This window comes from Rousettus aegyptiacus, unplaced genomic scaffold, assembly GCF_014176215.1.
Source record: "Rousettus aegyptiacus isolate mRouAeg1 unplaced genomic scaffold, mRouAeg1.p scaffold_m13_p_7, whole genome shotgun sequence".
Taxonomy (NCBI): Eukaryota; Metazoa; Chordata; class Mammalia; order Chiroptera; family Pteropodidae; genus Rousettus; species Rousettus aegyptiacus.
In genome coordinates, this window is record NW_023416310.1 from 48215465 (window position 1) to 48235328 (window position 19864).

At 39.5% G+C, this 19864-nt stretch overlaps 2 protein-coding genes and 1 long non-coding RNA gene across 9 annotated transcripts in view; 2 read left to right on the top strand and 1 right to left on the bottom strand.

The window, feature by feature from the left end:
* The first annotated feature begins 1806 nt into the window (after nt 1–1806).
* Nucleotides 1807–13229, top strand: MTHFD2 (methylenetetrahydrofolate dehydrogenase (NADP+ dependent) 2, methenyltetrahydrofolate cyclohydrolase). The gene is made up of 8 exons (XM_016130633.2): nt 1807–1954; nt 6404–6588; nt 7771–7893; nt 8854–9006; nt 9448–9555; nt 10417–10509; nt 10886–11011; nt 12053–13229. The coding sequence occupies exons 1-8, from the start codon at nt 1851–1853 to the stop codon at nt 12214–12216; spliced, it is 1056 nt and encodes a 351-aa protein (XP_015986119.1). The 5' UTR covers nt 1807–1850; the 3' UTR covers nt 12217–13229.
* Nucleotides 1963–4240, top strand: LOC118605179. Its single transcript, XR_004951964.1, has 2 exons — nt 1963–2414; nt 2600–4240. It is a non-coding gene; the product is annotated as an uncharacterized LOC118605179 (long non-coding RNA).
* SLC4A5 (solute carrier family 4 member 5) overlaps nt 12766–19864 on the bottom strand; it is a 97326-nt gene continuing 90227 nt past the window's right edge. For 5 of the 7 annotated variants that reach the window (XM_016130631.2, XM_016130628.2, XM_016130629.2 and 2 more), the window contains 2 exons: nt 17950–18017; nt 12766–16056 (listed from right to left, as the gene is read on the bottom strand). In XM_016130631.2, coding sequence (XP_015986117.2) covers nt 15891–16056; nt 17950–18017 — 234 coding nt within the window. In that variant the 3' untranslated portion in view covers nt 12766–15890. Of the gene's footprint in view, nt 16057–17949; nt 18018–18968; nt 19054–19864 lie in introns of all 7 variants that reach the window. The other 2 variants (XM_016130630.2, XM_016130632.2) reach the window with 1 other exon arrangement.

Below are 19864 nucleotides of genomic sequence, written 5' to 3' on the forward strand. Positions count from 1 at the left end.
GCCTGGCGAACCCTTGGCCGCACCAATGGTGTGGGCCTGGCAGGCCTGTGGTCAGGTGAACCTGGGGGGCCTGGTGCACTTGGGGTGCAGGCCTGGTGGCCCTGGCGAACTCATGGCAGCCCATATATCCCTGGCACACCCCTGGCGGGCCTAGCGGGCCCGGCGAACCCCTGGCGGGCCCGGCGAACCCTTAGCGGGCCCGGCGAACCCCTGGAAGCCCGGTGAACCCCTGGCCCACCCGCGTGCGGGCCTGGCAGGCCTGGCACACTCTGGGGGCCTGGCGTGCCAGAGGTACTCAGGGGGCTTGGCACGCCCAGGGTGTGTGTGTGTGGGGGGGGGGGGGTGCCTGGCGCACCCAGGGTGCAAACCCAGGACCTTCTGCATGTAAAGCAGACATGCTAATCACTACACTATGAAGCCACCCCCAGGACATTTTCTTATGTAACCACAATTTGACTAGGTAAATCAGGAATTTAACACTGAAACCATGTTATCAGCTAATCTACAAACATTATTAATATTTTGTCAATTGTTCTACAATGCCTTTTTAACAAACGAGAAAGAGAATAAAAGAATGAAAGAAAGAGAAAAAATTATTTTGGTTTGGAAATCACACATTACATTTAATTGTCATGTCTACACTCTTTTAGAACAGTTCCTCATTCTTTGTCTTTCATGAGTGACATTTTCAAAGAGTACAGGCTATTTTTCTTGTAGAAAAAGTTTGGGCTTGTCTGATCTTTTCTCATGATTAGATTATGATCTACTGGCATATTCCAAAATTTCAGAAATACAGTCTTTTCTTGAACTGTTTTAACATTTCAGGTCTGTCATCTTTCCTCTCAATGTGTAAATGCAAAATTAGGAACAATTTTTAGGAAACTCGATGGTTTAGGAAAATGACTTCATTCAGTTTTCAAACTTGTTAAGAGTTAAGAAGTCATGCTTCTGCCTCCATGCATCATATCTAGGGGACACACAATACGTGTCTATCCTTTTACTGGTGGTAAGTTTGATCACTTGTTTAAGGTGATCACTGTCAGGTTTCTTGACTGCCAATTTACCTTTACTATTAACATGTATTTCGCATACACTTAGTTTCATGAAACTAATATAATATTGCATGCCAACTGTAATGGAAAATTTTTAAAATAAAAATAATTTTAAAAATATGTATTTTGTGGAAGAGATACTTTGAGGCTACACAAATAGGGCAGTCAGATAAAATACAGGAAACCCAATTTAATTTGACTTTCAGATAACCAATAAATACTTTTTTTTAGCGTCAGTACGATCCTTCTCCCAAATCGTTTTTCTAAAATTCAAATTTAATTGGATGAGAGTCTCATATTTTTATTTGCAGTATCTGAGAACCTGATATGTGAGTATCTTGTTCCAAATCCAACTTCACCCTGTTATTTTGACATCCATTGATAATTCTGAATCAATTTTCACAATGATTTGCCAAATAGTTCTAACTCCAACATTCTTCTACATTTATTAGTTGGTATTTTATCTATCTTTTTATCCACTCCTTAGAGAGAGTGGCACACAGTAGGTGCTAATATTTGCTCAAGCCATGAATGAACAAACGCTTATGTTGGCGAGCCTTCGGTGGCACCAGCTGCGTCTGGCAGCTTGCGTTCCTCAGCCAATCATGGGATGCTCCCGTAGCTTCCGAGGCTTCCAGGGCTTCGCTCTGGGGCCCTTCTTGCTCCAATCACAAGCAGGGCTTTATTGGACAGGGACCAATGGGTGTCGGCGGGAGGCGGGGCCTGCCACGCGCCAGCCGTATAATCGCGCGGCCCGCGCGCGCGCTTTCCGCCTAGCACCGACACCTGAGCCAGGCTATGGCTGCTGCTGCTTCGCTCGTGTCCACGTTGGCCGCCCGGCTGCTACGGCCCGTACAGAACTCCCGCCTCTACCACCGTCCTTTCCACCTCTCGGCAGTTCGGTAAGAGGATCGGGAGCTGGATCAGCGCGGAAAGCCGAGGGGAGCCGAGCGCTGTCGGGTCGCCTGGGCTCCCGAGGGACCCCGAGGGCTTTTCTTCCTGAGCGCCTGCGTCCCAGGCGGTGGTGGCCACCGAGAGGGGTGTGGCCCGGCGACGTGGCAGCCGAGCGCGGCCGCAGCTGGAGACTTGGGCACTCGCTGGGCGGGGTAGCCTTTCCCAGGAGCCTTCCTTTTGGATGGAGCGGGCCTCCCTCAGGCTCCGGGCATCGCCTTGTTTTCGTGACTCGTCCGCAGGCGAGCGGGACGGGGCCCCGGGTGCGAAGCAAAGGCACTGGCAGGCTCTGGGGCGCCGTGACTTACGAGAACATAACAGGGGTTACGGACCACAAGGTGCTGGCCGCCCTTGGCGGTGAGGCCGAGAGCCGGCTTGCGGAAAGTGCAGTAGACACTTTGGGGAGCGCCGGTAAGGGTTCTGGAAAGAGCAGTCCTCGGCGAACGGTCCTTGCCCACGATTCTAGCGGCGGAGAGGGTTGGGGCATTCTGATGGAATTCGAGTCAGCTTACTCCCCGGGTCCCCGCATTTCCCTTCTCCTCCCCGAGGTGGGTGTGGCTTGCGTTGCTCTTCACGCTGCCCTTTTTCCTCTCAAGAGAATAAATGTGCTGTGGTCACCAGGGCTTTGTCTGCAGCCCACCCAGAGCGGGTCAGTGCCAGGCTGAGTAAATTGAGGTAATAAATACCCGGGAGGAGGAGAAGGAAAGCTGTGTTTCCATAAGAAGGTAATAAGTTTTTCCTGATCTTTCTGATTCAAACTCTCATTCTTAAACCTACATTGAAGTGTCGTTTTGGCGGGGGGTGGGGGGCGGGGAAGGCTGTGAGCACTTTTCCTTCCATCTTTAGAGCATTTATGTTGCCGGAGATCTAAGCCTTGTAACAGCAACTCCTCCTTTCATCCAGACACTGTGCTAGACTATGCAAATTTACAGATGATAAAAACTTGATTAGTGAAACTCACCTACCTGTGAGGGGACAAAACACATGTGTAATTTCCACTCTGTAAAAATGTTATTAGAGACATTGCCAAGGTGCTATTGAATGAAGCACAGAATGAAGATTAATGCGTTCTTGAAAGAAGACTTGGGAGGGGACACGCAAAGCTTTTCTTGGTCTGACCATCGTGACCTGCCTTTCCAGTCCCGTCTCTCATTGCTGTCCTTTACCCTTTTCCTCCGTCCCTGAGTGCTGGCCATGTGTGCCTTTCATGATGGAAAAGAAATTTATAAAAGATCCTCTAATTCATTACCTGAAGAACTGGACCAGTTTGCTTACTCTGCAGTAACAAATGCTTTCTTTTCACTTGCCTTTCTGAAGGAACAATTAGACTTCCACATGTCTGAAGGCAAAACTATGATTGGTATTTATCGTTATGTTGTATTGCTTTGATTACTGCTGGCTGGCAAAATAATATTTTAAAAAATATGAGTCTACACATAGTCCTTTTGGGGGGGCAGTTGATAAGAGGGTTTCAGGAACATAAAGTCATGCTTAGAGAGAGTACTGTGGTCTAGGAGACGATGGGCTGTATAGGGGAAAATGGACTTTGGCGGCAGAGGTTTGCGTTTATATATTGTTTCTTCTGTCCTCGCTTTCCCCTTCTACATAACAGGGTTACTGTAAGAGCTGCAAGGTAACTGAGAACATGCAAAAATTTTAGCAAAATACCTAATATTTAATAGATGTTAGTTCCATCCCCTATTGCATCTGTCTTCACTCATTTCTGTTCCTGTTAATTAGTGGATAACAGAACTCTTCCTAAAATGACACTCTTAAATTGTAAAATGCACCTGATATTAATTTTTGTGAGGAAAATTACAGTACTGTAAGCTATCGAATTAGGAGGAAAGTGAAGATGCTCTCTTGGATTTTAGTTTTTAACTTTATTCAAATAGTCTTTTTGACTTTTTAGTTGTTCATAATTTTAATGGAAAATTTTCTAAACACATCTGTGAAAGCATTTAATTCTGAAATAAATATTAGCTAATATAGTTCATACATTTTGGATTCCTGTGGGATTGAGCTGAGTTTGTGTTTCTATTTGAGGATAGTAGTTTGTCCTTTAGCAAAAGAGATGATGGGAAATTAGATGGTGACTCACTTGTGGGACTGTTTCACATTGCAGAGTTGTGGTATGCAGAAGAGGGCTAAAACAGTTACGTCATTAGAGATATGCAGGCACAGTGCATTGTGTGGCTTTTTTTTTGTCCTTTTGACAGTGTTTTTTGTTTTTTGTTTTTTTTTTAACAAATTGGCATAACATTCAGAACCTGCCTTTGGGACTTGGAACACTAAGTTCTCCCAGAACCCTGTGTCCTTAACTTTAGTGTATCATTCTTCGCACAAATGTGCTGCTTCCATTTTTTCCAAGCTTATTGCTTTCAAAAGGAACTTTTGAATGAAGTGCAAGCTAAGTCCTTCTCACTGATATCTCCTTATGTATAAATAGATTAAATATACCTACTGTATATTAAGAATATGTATGTATGTATGCATGTATGTGTGAAATGTATCTATCATGTATTAAGGGTACGTGTGTATGTATATGTGGATATAAATCTAACCAACAGAATAAGATTAATTTTTATTGAATATATATGCCTGGAACTTTATATGTGTTATTTCATTCAATTTAAATGCATGTCCTGAGCCCTCTGTAAGTAGCGTTTCACTCTACAGTATTCTAGGGTTGGGAATGTATTTCTGGCCTGGGATGGGTATTTCTGGTACTGATATAGATCAGGAATGATAGCAGGGGTATTTGTATCAGCAAAGTCCTTTTAATGAAATCCCCTTCAACTCATTCTGAAATTGATTTGTAAATATTAACACGTTTTCAATTTCTTGATGTACTATGGGTGTATAGGAAATGCTGTTATTATTTTGTGCTATGCTAGTATCATTACATAAAATCTGGGTAAAAGTATTTGGTTTGCTATAAAATTATATCTTCTTAATACCTCACAAAATGCAAATACAGATTAATATAAGGTTTATATATAAAATTACTGCATTATATCTAAGACATTGAGATTTGGTTTAAAGTAGGTATTTAATTGTAATGCAAGTAAAAAGCAGGCATTTTGGCTTAAAAGATGTTAAAACTTTAAAAGAATTAATCGTTTCTAACCATATAAGACATTAGTACCTGGATGTTATTCTTGAGAATTAAATATGTTTCATAAGGGGAAACAGATTGTTTCAATGTTTCAAACAATTGTACATTTTAATGGTCATGAGGTTGGAGCGTTCCTCATGATACAAATCTAAAGGGGCATCTTTTTGCTTAAGGAGCAGATGCTTATCTTACTTTAAGTAATGGAAACTTTATTGGAAGGATTTGTGTAGGAATATAAAAATCAGGAGTCTTCCATATTGGAATCCAGGAAGAGCTACCTAACCAGTTCTTGAATGGAAGAGATAGCCTTTCAGAGATCTGAACATGGTTTTGGTAATTGGAGTTTCCTCCAGTTCTTGAGTTTCCTCATTGCCCATCCCCAACAGCAGTTTGGTCATCTTACTCTGTCTACCATTAACCTGACTACTATTATCTCTGTCATATGACTGGATGCTAACAACACGGGCAAAACACATACTACAAATGGTATATTAGCATACAAGAAAAACAATTTAATCTCTTATTGGTGAGGGGTCAAATAAAACAATGCAAATTAAAACAATGGAATTTTTTTTATTCTTTGCTTCTCAATTTGTCAATGATCAGGAGGAAGAATGGTATGGCATTGAGAGCCCGGACTCTGGATTCAGACAGAGCTGGATGAGGCCCAGCTTTACCAAATACTAGCTATCAATTACTTAAAATTTCTGAGCTTCAGATTAATGATAGTAACTGTTTCAATGAACTTTATCCTTCTAAACATGCAACTGGACACAGATTTTCCACTTTAAACTTGTCCTTCAGATTTTCGTTGTCCCTCTGATTAGGCACCATGTATTTTAATCTAAACTTTAAGTTTTAGGTATGTTTTTCTTTTTCCCCCCAGTGTTATTGAGAAATAATTGACATACAACACCGTATGAGTTTAAGGTGTACAGCATGGTTCGATTCACATATATTGTGACATGATTACCACAATAGGTTTAATGGACTATCATCTCGTATAGATAACAGTAAAAAGAAAATAGAATTTCTCCTTGTAATGAGAACTTTCTTAACTTTCCTGTATATCATACAACAGTGTTAGCTGTAGTCTTCACATTGTACATTACATTCCTGGTACTTATTTATCTTATAACTGGAAGTTTGTATCTTTTGACCACTTTCCTCCAATTCCCTCTCCTCTTACCCCTAAGGTTTTAAGTATTTAATAACACATTTTTATAGTCTGAAATTTACTTTTTACAAAAATTCAAGCTAGTATTGGTTTTGTGACCTGCAGAAATGAAGCTATTGTTATTTCTGGAAGGAAACTTGCCCAGGAGATCAAGCAGGAAGTGCGACAGGAGGTTGAAGAGTGGGTGGCATCGGGCAACAAACGGCCACACCTGAGTGTGGTTCTGGTTGGCGAGAATCCTGCAAGTCATTCCTATGTCCTCAACAAAACCAGGGCCGCTGCAGATGTGGGTACGTGTCACTCCCAGATCCCAACTGCTATTAAATTGAGGCTTATCTGAGACCAACTTCATTGCAATTTATTATTCCTTTTTTTTTTTTTTTTTTTTTTTCTGATTAGAAACCCAAGCAGAAGAGGCTAATGTGATTGCGCTGTAGCCCAAACTTTGTCATCATGAAATCAGGCTGTATCTATTGGGAAGTAGACTAGGACAGAAGGAATATGGTTTCTATTTTTGGTGTCTTTTGAAATGTAAACTAAATTCTTAGTTTATCTTATCTTTGCCTATCATTCTTAGTCTTGGCATTGGACAGACAGGTGGTCTTGAACATAGTTGACATCTACTGACTGATGAGCGTCTCTGGCTATAGTGTTTGAGCACTAGCAGTTTAAGGCAACAAAGTGTTGGTGGGGGAAGATTAGGAGACTTCAGCAATGTATAGCCTAGGACACAGTCATAGATTAGAAGAAGATTAATGACTCTTCCTTCTGGGAAACAGCTTTCGATTTCCTTACCAATTGGTTCCAAAGCCAATGAAATTCTGCAGTTTTGAAGTGGTTGGAGTTTTGAATTCAAAAGGAATAGGTCTGGGCAAAGGGAGGTTTGTGTTCTAAGTCTCGCTGTACTACAGACTGTGTGGCAGTGGACCAGAGGTGGGTGGGCTCGTCTGTGGGTCAGTAGTCTGAACACCAGGTATTCTGCCCTTCTGAAGGGCTGCAAAAGCACTGGCATGGCTGGGCAGTGTTACTGGACCATGACCTCTTAGTATACCCTGTTCTTTATTACTAAGGATTGAGGCTTCCTGCCCTTTTCATTGGAAACCTTTAGAACCTCTAGAAGATAGCAAGCCATGGCTTTCTAAACATTGGTATAGTGGAAAGAACAGGGACTTTGGAACTGGAAAGACTGGCTTCATCACTAGCTGGCTTGTGTTTCAGTGTTGTGCCTGTCTCCTTTCCATAAAATGAGGTTAATGAGGATTACATAATGTACAGAAAATGTCAAGCTGGCATTCTCTAGTGTATATATTTGTGAAGTTGCTGTTTTAGGTTCCTTTCAAGCTGATTCAAGCTTTTCTGCTACCAGGGTAGGTGTGATAATAACAAACCTCAGTGGTAGAAGACCGTGGCAGGCAACATAGCATCGCTCATTAAATGCCTCAATGTTTTTTAATCTAGAAATTTTCTCATAGGAATCAACAGTGAGACAATTGCGAAACCAGCTTCAATTTCAGAGGAAGAACTGTTGAATTTAATTAGTAAACTCAATAATGATGACAATGTCGATGGTCTCCTTGTTCAGCTGCCTCTTCCAGGTGAGTTTTGGACTCCGCCATTTAAAGTGATTTCTGAGGAATGGAAAGGCTTGGTTACTTTATAGAGCTTGCCCCTCTTATGAACTTGACTTAAAGAGAGTGAATATTTTATTAGATATAGGACAGACTACTTAGTGAGGGGAAGCAGTTTGCCACCCTAAAAATAGGCCTTTTGGGATATTGATTATTCTAAGCTAGTTATTCTCAAGAAACAAAAGACTTGGGGAAAACCTTTGACCTTCTCCCTAACTGCCCAAAAGAATTTAGGTAGAGGACCTGCTCTAGCAAGGGAGATATCCTTAGAGATAACTATAGTTCAATATGAACTAGGCGTGATAAGCAGGGAGGTAACCTAGCAAGGCCTCTTTGATCAAAGTCCCTAGTTCCCATTGTTAAAGATGGCTGAGCAAACATTTTATTTACCAAACATTTGCTTTTCCATCTCCATGTGAATTGCCTTCCTGTCCTTTGAAGTCCCCAACCACAACCCCCTTTTTCCTTAACTAAAGATGGCATATAAGCCTCAACTGCTCAATCTGTCATGGGTCTCATATTCTTATGGAACCCCCATATATACATATGTAATAAATTTTGACATTTTCCTCTATTAATGTTTCATATTAATTTGATTATTAATCCAGCCAGAAGAATTTTAGAAAAGTAGAAAGAAAGGTAAATTTTCCTCCCCTACATCAGAATACCTAATACTCCTTGATTTTGAGATCTTGATACAAAGGTCAGAGCAGGGAAGCAGTTGTACAAGAGGACATTGACTTCGGTGTTGGCATTTGGCTTTGCTTGATATGTGTTCCTTCTGTGCAGATGGAGGAGGTAAATCATGGAGGCAAACAGGCACGTTGTGGAAGGGGAACGGTTTGTGCAGCAAACCACATACACTGGGGTCAAGCAGTGCCAACTCTGAAACCATGACTTAAGCCCACTGCTCTGATTTCTTTTTAGAGCACATTGATGAGAGAAAGATCTGCAATGCTGTTTCTCCAGACAAGGATGTCGATGGCTTCCATGTAATTAATGTAGGGCGAATGTGTTTGGACCAGTATTCCATGTTACCAGCTACCCCATGGGGTGTATGGGAAATAATTAAGCGAACTGGTAGGTATACTCCATAATTGTATGTTTGTGTTAGTATTTTAAAAGTAGTACTTGCAAATGGTAAAAATTCATATAGTAGCAAAAAGTGTCAACTCCCACCCTATGACCTCTAGTTCTCCCCAGAGCCTTCCTCTCTTAGCAATTGCCTATGACTATTTTTGCTATTTAATCCAGAAGCGTCAGTGAAGGAAAATTAAACTTTAATAGTGGTGATAGTTCATATTCATATAGCATTTTGTGGTTTACTAAATATTTTCTTTTAGCCCTCACTATGTGAAGGAAGTGATAGGGCCAATTGACTGATGAGGCAGTAAGCTGAGCGACTTCCTTCATTATCACAATTAGATTCATGTCCTAGGCCATCTGCTTTCCTTTTCCTTTGGTTCTCATTCTAAGACAGTCTGGCATTGCTTTTATGCAGGTATGCATATTTTTTCATAGGTATTCCAACCCTTGGGAAAAATGTGGTTGTAGCTGGAAGGTCAAAAAATGTTGGAATGCCCATTGCAATGTTACTGCACACAGATGGGGCCCACGAACGTCCTGGAGGTAAGGAAATTGTTTTATGAGGAGTGTCTTCTTTATGTGAGAGCCTTCAGAGGCTATCCTGGATGTCTAGAAGTGCTGACTTTCAGGGAAACATTGTATTGGTATTTGAATTTGTTATAATTTTGTTAACAGATATTGGGGGTGTAATCTTTGTAGGAGAAGCTGTACTCAGTGTTACTTGAGAGTTTATATAATTTATTATGAAGGTAGTTCAGAAATGGATATGCCTCAAATAAATTTGAGTTTTGCATATAAGCATGGTTGTAGGAGTTAGAAATTTTTAATTATGGCTTTGATAGTTGGATCTAAGAAGCAATTCTTATTCAAAGTTAGTATCCCATTCTGTGTTATTGGTAGAAAAAAATTTTAGACCATTGCAAAGGACTGAATTGATATGACTATAATGTGTCATTATGTCAAATTCTTGTTAATTTGGGAAAAAGCCTCAATTCAGAGTTATTGTGATTATCATATTACGATCCTATATGATTATATCAGAAATAATAGCAAAACTAAATATTTCCAGATATCTTTTAGCACACTTTTTAAAAATGACCTTGAATAATTCCTGTGATATTTTGTTTAGAAAAGATAAAATTCTTGAAAAACTTAAATAGGATAAGGAATAAATCTAATTAGATATGACTGAGGAGTAGAGCTAGGACCAACAGGTAAAAGTTACAAGAAATCGAGTATTAATTTTTTTTAAAAATGCTAATTGGCTGTCCAGAAAATATGGCACACAAATTAAGTCAATTATTTTTCAGAGATGTTGAATTTCTACAATGGTTTGCCTAGCTGAGACCTAGTCTAATCCCAGCTTTGATTCAGAAATCAAGACATTTAATTTTTAACTCATAGGTGATGCCACTGTTACAATATCTCACCGATACACTCCCAAAGAGCAGCTGAAGAAACATACAATTCTTGCAGATATTGTGGTCTCTGCTGCAGGTAAGAACACCAGGTGGACGGAAGGATGTCACCCCAGAAAATGGACTAGAATTTGCCTGCCTCACTATCCTTCCATTCATTGCCCTAGGATTGACAGTGTGAGCTGCTTACAAAGATGAGAAAAGAGTTGTGGTTGGAATAGTGGTTTCTGGCATTCTATTATAGACTTGATGGATGAATGTTATTTCTATAATTTCAAAAGATTTCTATTTACTGTATGAAGTGTAAATGTTTCCTTGTTTAATAGTTTGTACAGGTTTTTATAAAACAAACTAATTAGTTCTTTTGGGTCACTTGAAATTGAAATTAGATAAGATTCTGACAGGTGGAATCTTCTTTTCAGTACTAAATCGATCATTCCTGTCACCATTTCCAGGCATTCCAAATCTAATCACAGCAGACATGATCAAGGAAGGAGCAGCCGTTATTGATGTGGGGATAAATAGAATTCAAGATCCCATCACTGCTAAACCCAAGTTGGTTGGAGACGTGGATTTTGAAGGTAAATAGTATAATTTTTAAAAAATATGTAAAATCAGTAAATATTACCTTTAATGGACATTTAGGACCAATCATTTACTTTTTCTTTAATTTTTAAACTTATGTTACCCTACTAATACCATTTAAAATGCTTTCCACAAGAATTAAGAGGAATCTTTTTTAAAATTATAGACATTTTAGAATTTTTTCAGGTATTTATATCATAAAATTATGGAGACCAGGTATAAACTTTTCAGGGAATTGTTTTTTTTTTTCCTTAGCATTATCATAATTAAAACAACTTCAAGACTTTTAACAAGTCTGACAATTTAATGTGATTTTCTTAAACTGCTGAGCCTCCTAAAAATTGTTACGGATTTCTTATTTCCATATTGAGAGGAGAGATCCCAGACCTGAAATGTTATCACAGTCCAGGAAAAAGCCATATTCTTTAAATTTTGGAATTTTCTAGTAGATTTCTCTTTTCAGTTCTTAAGGTACCATGTTTATCTGAATTTTATGGTAATAATTCTATTTCCAGCTTTCTGTTTCTATTAAAGTAGTCAAACCCAAGCCTAGGTATCCAAGTATCTTTCCTTTAAGATTGAGTTAAAAAATCTTACTTTTTATTTTCCAGAAAATTACTTTGCTTGGTGCTTTGGGAAACAGTATAAATAAATATTATATGTAGAGTAAAATTAAGAAATTGTTTTATACAGACTAATTGAAGTAATGCTTATTATTATTATAGATATACTTCTCGTACAGTTAACCTACTGAGATGTTTCTTTTTAAGTTGACTTAATATGGAAGAAAGTATGTACGGTAAGTTATAGGTTATTTAGATATGTAAATATTCATCTCTGCTTATTCCGTTAATGTTACTTTATTAGTATATTCAAAAGCCTTTAGTCTTGAGTAATTAGATGTGATTTTTTTTATGATTTCAAGGCTTACGAAGGAGGTTATGTATATTATTATTCGAATGCTTTCTCCATGACATGTTAAAAAATGCTTGCATTTTCTTTGTCGTAATAAAGCAAACTGTCTTGTTTCTATTTAGGAGTCAAGAAGAAAGCTGGTTACATCACTCCAGTCCCTGGGGGCGTTGGTCCCATGACAGTGGCGATGCTGATGAAGAATACCATTCTTGCTGCAAAAAAGGTGCTGAGGCTTGAAGAGCAGGAAGTACTGAAGTTTAAGGAGCTTGGAATGGCAACTAATTAGCTGTTGTGTTTTCTGTGTAATGATCAGTATTCCAAGTCAATTCAAGAGGCAAAACAGATCACGAGAAATGCCGAATTTTTATTTATTCTGCTGAAGTGGTTTTAAATGATGCTTTGTATTTACTGAAAGCTTAAATGGGTGGGTGTTTGTGCATATAGTTCTGTAGCACCTCACCAGGGAGCATGCCAGTATCATGCTGGGTCATGTGATCTAGCTATGGGAGAAGCCATTAATCTAGTGATTAACCTGGAAGAACACTGTCACATTGAGAATTGCTGCTTAACTTTATCAGACCACTATAGTTACAATTTGCCTTTTCTAGGTTTGCATTTCCTAAGTGCTATTCCAGAAAGAGTTGATACTCACTTTAGGTTCCAAACCTTTTGAGTTCAACTGGTTACACCAAAGGAAAAATGTTGCTATAGAAAATTAGGGAAAAGGTAAAAAGGATGGTAATTGAGTAAAAAAAGTTACCCTAATTTTATACGTATTGACCAATGACCAGAAGAAAAGCTACATGTTAATAGTTTCCTGAGTGGTCATTTGATAGCTTAGTCATTGGGAAAATGTCTAGAGTTGTTCCATGTGCTGTTAGCCCTTGTTTTATGTGTCCATGAGGTCTCCCCATTTTAGTTTTCTAGGATTGAAAGGCTTATTTTATAAATTGTGTGTATTATCACATTTGGTTTTTTTCTATATCCTTAAACTTCACTGCTAAGTTATTTTTTTTACTATTAGGGGTTTCTGGGTGGTTTCTTTGGTAGATCTTGAAACCTATGTTTAAAAAACAAACCTTGGGCTTGGTGATCATTGGGGCAGCCTATATAAGTAGGGAACTTACTTTTCCACCAAAGAATTGTTAGCAGCTGTCTGCTTTTCTCTGAAGCACCTGTTGGTCCACTGCCCCCACCCCTCATAGGTTTTTGAGAGCTTGAATTACTATTGAATTTAACCAGACTTTCTGATTAAAGGGTTTTCTTGTTTGTTTTTTAATAAAATACTTCCGACAGGTATGGAATGAGTTTCTGAAATACTGTTATCTTCCTCCCTTGTATTGTTTTGTTTTTACCTAACCTAACTTTTCTCATTGGATGTAATTGATCTCTATATTCCTATATGTAGTAACACCCAGCCCTGTGCCTTAAACAATTTGGTTTAAAGAGCAATGGAGAAACCAGCGTACTCTTTTCAGTCTTACATCCCAACAGATTGTACCAAGCTAGCGTTTAATCTGTAAGATTCATTTAAGGGGTTAGTCTTCTAAACCAGCAGTCTCCAACCTTTTTGGCACGAGGGACCGGTACTCCTTTGAAAATTTAATGCCTGATGATCTGAGGTGGAGCTGAGGCCGTGATGCTAGCGCTGGGGAGCAGCTGCAAATACAGATGAAACTTCTCTCGTTTACTTGCCCACCACTCACCTTCTGCTGTGCGGCCTGGTTGCTAACAGGCAACTGACTGGAACCGGTCTGCAACCTGGGGATTGGGGACCCCTGTTCTAAACCATGTGTTCAGTTTACACACTGTTCAGTTTGCAAAGGACTTGATGTACTTGCCACGTTCTCTCTCCACATTTACACACACACACATTTTTTAAATTGGTGTATTTGATTTAACAGATTGTGCACATTTTGAGGCTAGGATGAGTCGCTGTGTATCCTCCACCAGGACTGGGCATTTGGCTTTCATGGAGGCAGAAATAGCTCCTGCTCCAGGCAGCTTAAGGTAGACAAAGGAGAACAATGGAGAGTTGACCTACTTCCTCTTGTTCCTCTGCCAACTGTCTTTACTCTTTTGTTAGTTTTCTGGAAATGAAAGATGATAGTTTTCTGGATTTGCTTTTGTTTAAGTGAAGTGTGTAGCTCGTGTCCATAGGATGCCTGCTGACTTATCTAAATTATTAAATGTGGAGCAAGATGAGACAGCATTAAGTTTTATTGAATTGTAGTTACAAGTGGATTAAAGTACTGACCTACTGCATGGAGAAGTAACAATATGTCAAAGCTATCAAAATTAAAATGTTCATGTATATACAAAATATAAATGATGTGTATAAGGTGAAAAATTACAGCGATCAATTTACAAGAACAAAAAAATTAACATTGTAGTTTTCCAGCTTGTTTGATTAATCAAGCACATTTACTCCTGAATCCATAACATTTCTATAATTAAATTCGGACAAAACGCTATTGAAAATCAAGTTTTAAAACCAAAATGTTAAGGGTAGATTGTTAGCTCTCCCAGGATTGGTACAGATAGATGAAGATAAAGAATTTGTACTTAAATTCAGGTGATAGTTCTAGATTAGCGAGCAGCTAAGAAATTCTGCAGCTATCAAATGATAGCGGTTTAGAGCTTTACCTCTTGGCAGTATCCCTTGGAAGGGAGCTCTGAAATTTAATAAACAGTGAAGAGTTTTCTATGGAGCAGTCACTATGCTAGGCTCTGGGGATTACAGAGGCATTTAACTGTCCCCAATATACAAGGTGTTGACAATCTAGTGTCATTTGTCTTTAAAAAATAAGGAATAAGAGCACCTGCATTTGTCATCTTGAGTAACTGTAGTAACTCTTACCAAACTGATTTATTGAAGATTCAAATCCATAGTTGTTTTTGAGAAGGTGCATTATGGCTATCGGGCACATAGTAGGTGCTAAATAAACATAGTTGGCATTTGTTTAACATGGATTAACGATAAAGACTGATCTTAAGTTTTATGAGGAAAGGATTTACTTCATTAATGACGGGTTTTAATCTGACTTGCTTCCAATCATTCCTTTAAAGTATAATCTAATATTGCAAAGTTATAATCTTTCAAAATTTTGACATCAGCTCTGCCTGGCATGCAATGTTTATGTGAATAGGAGTTTGACTTTGGGAATCAGGCCACTGAAAACTTGCAGGAAGGATTTACCCAAATACGTAAATTTTGATTCTGGGCATGAAAAACCAGTCATGTTAATTTAAAAGATCATTTTTTTGATTTAACATGGTTTGGGATTTTACTCTAACAAGAACTATTTTATTTTAAAAAAAAACATTTATCCACTCAAATGTGTTGGTTCTTTCATTAACAGACTTTTGGAACTGGCTTTTCAATTTGGAAAAGCCCCAGTCACACTTCTGTGCTGGAGCAAGGCGCATTATGCAGGTGGCTCAAAGTTTTCATAAGACCCTTAGCAAACGGAATGAGGGGGATATAAGAGAAGGAACTTTGAGCATTTCTTAATAGTCAAAATTGCAAAACAAAATTTCCAAACTTACTTTGTTGAAGTACGAGTATTTTTAAAGTTTTTTCAAGATCATTTAGACACTTTAAAATCTAACTTTAAAAATTGACTATTGCCCCTTTATCTTAACTACAGTTTAGGAGGCAAGCTTTTTCTTTTTTTAATTTCAAAAGAAATGTTATAATTTCTATATTGGACTGCATTTTAAAATAAGGTATACTATTGAGCTTTAGTTGTTTCATAGTTACAAAGGGAAGAAAACAGTATTGCATCTCAGTAGTACTTTTTATCGACAGCTCTCCAGTTTTCTGTCAAGTGGAATAATGGCCCAGTCTGTTTGGTAAATAAGGAAACAGGCTCAGAGAAGTTCAGGGTTGGGCTCAGACCCTCACAATGAAGACTAAACCATGCCCTCCTTCTGTGCCCTATCAGGGGACACCGTGTCCTAGAGGGTGGTCTCGCCGTCAGTGTCTCTTCCATATATGTCCATGTCTGTGAAGTCACAGTCTGACTCCATCTCTATCTTCACCTGTGGCACCATGAACATTGGGCTCTGTGAATAGTTGAAAGCAGGTGATGCTGGACAGGAAATTTTGAAGTGCAAGGTAATACTAAATGAGAAAAAGGAGGGAAGCATAATTCATTTGGTGTTTAGTTTTCATGCATTTCCCAGAGCAGGGTTCTAATGCAAACAAGTAGTCCTGTCTTTGCTTATGAATTCTTAATGCCCATGGGAACTAGCCGGATCCTAGTTGCTCAGTCTTCAGCTGTCATTACCGGTCTCACTCTGTTTCAACCTATGCCAAAGTGAACTTTCTGGATCACACATCTGTGGTTCTGTTTAAATTTTTCTGTGGATTCAAAACAGAATCCAAGCTCCTTAGTGTGGCAAGACAAGGCCTCCTGTGCTCACACCCATTTGCTTGCAGTTTGACTGCTCCATCTATTGCTGTATTCTTTGCTCTGCGTGTACATTTTCAAATGGTAATTCCGGCCCATTCTCACAGCCTGAAATGCCCTTTTCTCTCCTTCGCTCTATATGATGGACTCCTGCTTATCGTTCCTAGGCTCTCCAGATAAGGCAAATCCCTTCCTTTAGACCACTGTTCTCTTACATGTGCTCTATTGTTCTTGGCACAAGGTGCTATGCGCCTTTGTTCACATACCTGTCTTTATCCTCAGGGATTAATCATCCTGCCTGATTGATCATGATCCTGAATCTTTGTTAAACTAGGCCATTTTGCTGGAATGGAATCCTGCTGGTTAGTGGTCTCTGCTTCCATAGATTTGACAGAATACTAGTGTAGTTGAGAAGTGCTACTGCCAGTTACCAAATTTTCTACATTTCTGACCTGGTCCCATGTTTTTTATTATTGAACAGGGTTTTGGAAATGCCCTATCTTGGTCCAAATTCTTTTTCCACTGATTGAAATTGGGGCAATTAGAGATTCAATTTAGTGTAGACTATTTTAAAATGAAAATAAATCGAGATAGGCAGACTGCTTTCTCCTAACATATTTGTATGTAAAGATCAGTGACTTTAAGGGCACAAGAGCCTTAGTTGGGGCGATGGGATAAGAAGGCAGGCAGGGACGTAATTTGGACGTAATTTGGCTAGAGTGGTCCTGGGCCCACCGCTTAGGGAGGCTTGTACCAGTGTTAAGTTTCTTTTCATCCTAGCATGTGATAACAGCCCCGACTTATAACTCAGATCTCATCATATTTCCTAAAATTTCTTGAGAGTACCATCTAAGTCTGGAAATTTATCTGTCTCTAGACTTTCACTGGCTCAGTGCAGAGTGATTCCTGTCCAGTTTAGGGCACAACAGAGGAGTAAGACTGCCCCTACCATCTTCCCTAGTAATAACTAAGGCAGACTTTCTTGCTTCTGAATTCCTCATTTCCATTTCTGAGCCCCCTTTATTTCCAACCATCCAGGAGTACTACCTTCTTCATGGGTGGCTTCTCATTTAGAACAGGTAGGAATCACATGGTTGGCATGGGGCCTCCTGGAAATCGGGTCTTGAATCCTTTCTAGACTGTTCTTATCTCCACTTAATCTTTGATATTTCCTTGATACCCTTTCTCACCCTTGCTTACTAACCATGCTGTTATTTTATTCCACAGAGTATTAGATTAGCTGGTGTTTTGATTCTTAGAGTTCATCTATCCTAGCTTTCAATACTATATACTTAAGTCATGTCTAATTTTCCTGTTGCTTTCTTTTTTCAGTATTTACTTTCAATTTTCATGTTACCTAATATAATTCCCTTTTCTAAAATGGAATACCATTGTGTGTTGTAATCATGTTATTATGTCAATAAGAGAACAAATTTGTTAGTGGACACTCAGTAATCATACCTGTCAGCCTTTCTTTCTGTGGTGGACCACAAAGGGCTTTTACTGAGACACTGGCTAGTCTGGGAGCTCCATGTCCCTCAAGCTTCCTGGCCATTGCTTAGTCTCTTATCCAACACCCAAAGCATACACCTCATGGCTGTTACCTTCGATCAGGTTCTGAGTCACTGAAGGAAGAATCAGAATGAGTAACTCCAACTGGAAGATCTTTTTCCTGGCAGGAAAATTAAGATGTCAGATGTGGAGCAGTTTTGAGGACTATACTGGAAAATATCCTCTTTTTTCCAGTGCTTCCCTCACCCATTTCTTTTTTCTATTCTCCAACCCCATGGCTAACACTACTCAGAGGAATACAGGGCCCTCAGAGGGATAAGTGACTTCCGGTTCAATTATTCCTTCACCAGAGGGCTCTTAGCCAGGGAAGAGTAAGAAAGGATGATGTAATTATATAAATAAGAAGGAGGAAGAAGACTGAGAAACTCCAAGAGGTACCTCTGATGGAGTGTGATGGGAAGCCCTTTGAGGGCCTTTGAGGAAAGCGGCAAAATCTATTTTAGGAACTAGGTCTGAACTCTGGTTGGGATCTCAAGCTGTGCTGTCTCAATGACAGAACTGTCCATCGATAGGGAGCTGAGGCTGGGAAGCGGTAAAGGCAGCTACAGAATCCCCCAGGCTCTCCATAAGCAATGTCTGATCTCTTCTAGGCAGCCTCCCTTTCAGCAGTTGGAAGGTGCTTGTGATTCATACAGAATCACAGCCTAACCACTAGGACTTCTCTAATTTATAATCCAAATGTGATGCTACCTGTTGCTTCTAAAGAACAACTCAGCTTGGATTTGAGCTCTCAATCTTTTCAACAATCACTGGAAAAACATGGAAGGCTCAGCTGGTCATGTTTAGTCATGTCTGAAATAACAAGAGAGGGCCAGGTGGTGCCACAGGCATCTAAGGGAACCAGGGGAAAGGAGAGGATGATAGATTTTGCCTAAATTAAAGACTGATTATTGGAGTCCCATTCCTGTGGCCCAATTCCCTTTGGCCTTTACCTAGCATAGGGGTCCTCTAGCATCTAAGACCACTAGATCTCATGAATTAAAGATGGAAGTTCCTTGAGGAAGAGGAGGAGGATTAGTAGGAAGGGAGAGACATTATGTGTTTTACTTACTGGCAATGCAGTGGATACCATTTTGGGGATCTGTTTGAACACTTTCCATGGGAATCTTTATAACTGAGGGAGGAGGGAACTGGGGCTGGAGAGAAACAGTGGGAAGAGCTGATAAACACCACCAATACAACAGCTTTGGCTTTCTTGCCAAGATGGAAAATATATCCACAATGTGTAAACTACCATCCTCTTCACATCCAGACTAAACAGTTAGGGGGTGCTGCAAATACTCTGGGGCTCACTGAGGCATCACACAGTTAACCCCCGTCCTCTTCTGGGAACATTACCAATCAGAACAGTTTCAGCTGTCATAGTAACCAGTCATTGGGAGTGAACCTCACACAATAGCTGTGTAAAGACGTGTGTAAAATGAATTTGTGTAAATCGAATCCCGTTTTTCCATTGAATATTATATAATCTAGAGATACTTATTCCCAACCCTGGAATAGTTCCTGGCACATGGTAGCCACTCAAATATTTATTGAATGAATCAATGAAAGGATAATTATTTGCCTTTAAAAGGCACTTAGGTTCTCGGTTTCTTTGTTCTCAGAACCTATCCTTGCAAATACTCTAAAACATCAATGAAAACATGAATGACCAATGGGCCTTCCTGGAAGAGGACAGTGATTAAGGATAAGGGGAGTTTCAGTCTATCGCTACCACCAGAAGATGATTTAATTGCCACCAATCAGTCAGCAAGAATTCGCCGGAGAATAGGTTTGATCTGCAAAAGGCAAGGTCACTAGAAGAACAATTCAAGGATGAGGCAGGGATGTGGTTTTGGGTCAAACTCGAAGATGTTATGGGGAGCTCAGTATATTGGAAATATCAGATTCAAAGTGAGAAATGGTTTTCTTAATTCCTTCTGAGACATTTAGATCTATGCCCATCTT

What these genes read in the sequence shown, in the direction of transcription:
- MTHFD2 (XM_016130633.2), top strand. Translation starts at nt 1,851, where the DNA reads ATGGCTGCTGCTGCTTCGCTCGTGTCCACGTTGGCCGCCCGGCTGCTA. An exon ending in CAGGGCCGCTGCAGATGTGG is followed by an intron (nt 6,589 to 7,770) that starts GTACGTGTCACT and finishes ATTTTCTCATAG; the next exon opens with GAATCAACAGTGAGACAATT. An exon ending in GGAAATAATTAAGCGAACTG is followed by an intron (nt 9,007 to 9,447) that starts GTAGGTATACTC and finishes ATTTTTTCATAG; the next exon opens with GTATTCCAACCCTTGGGAAA.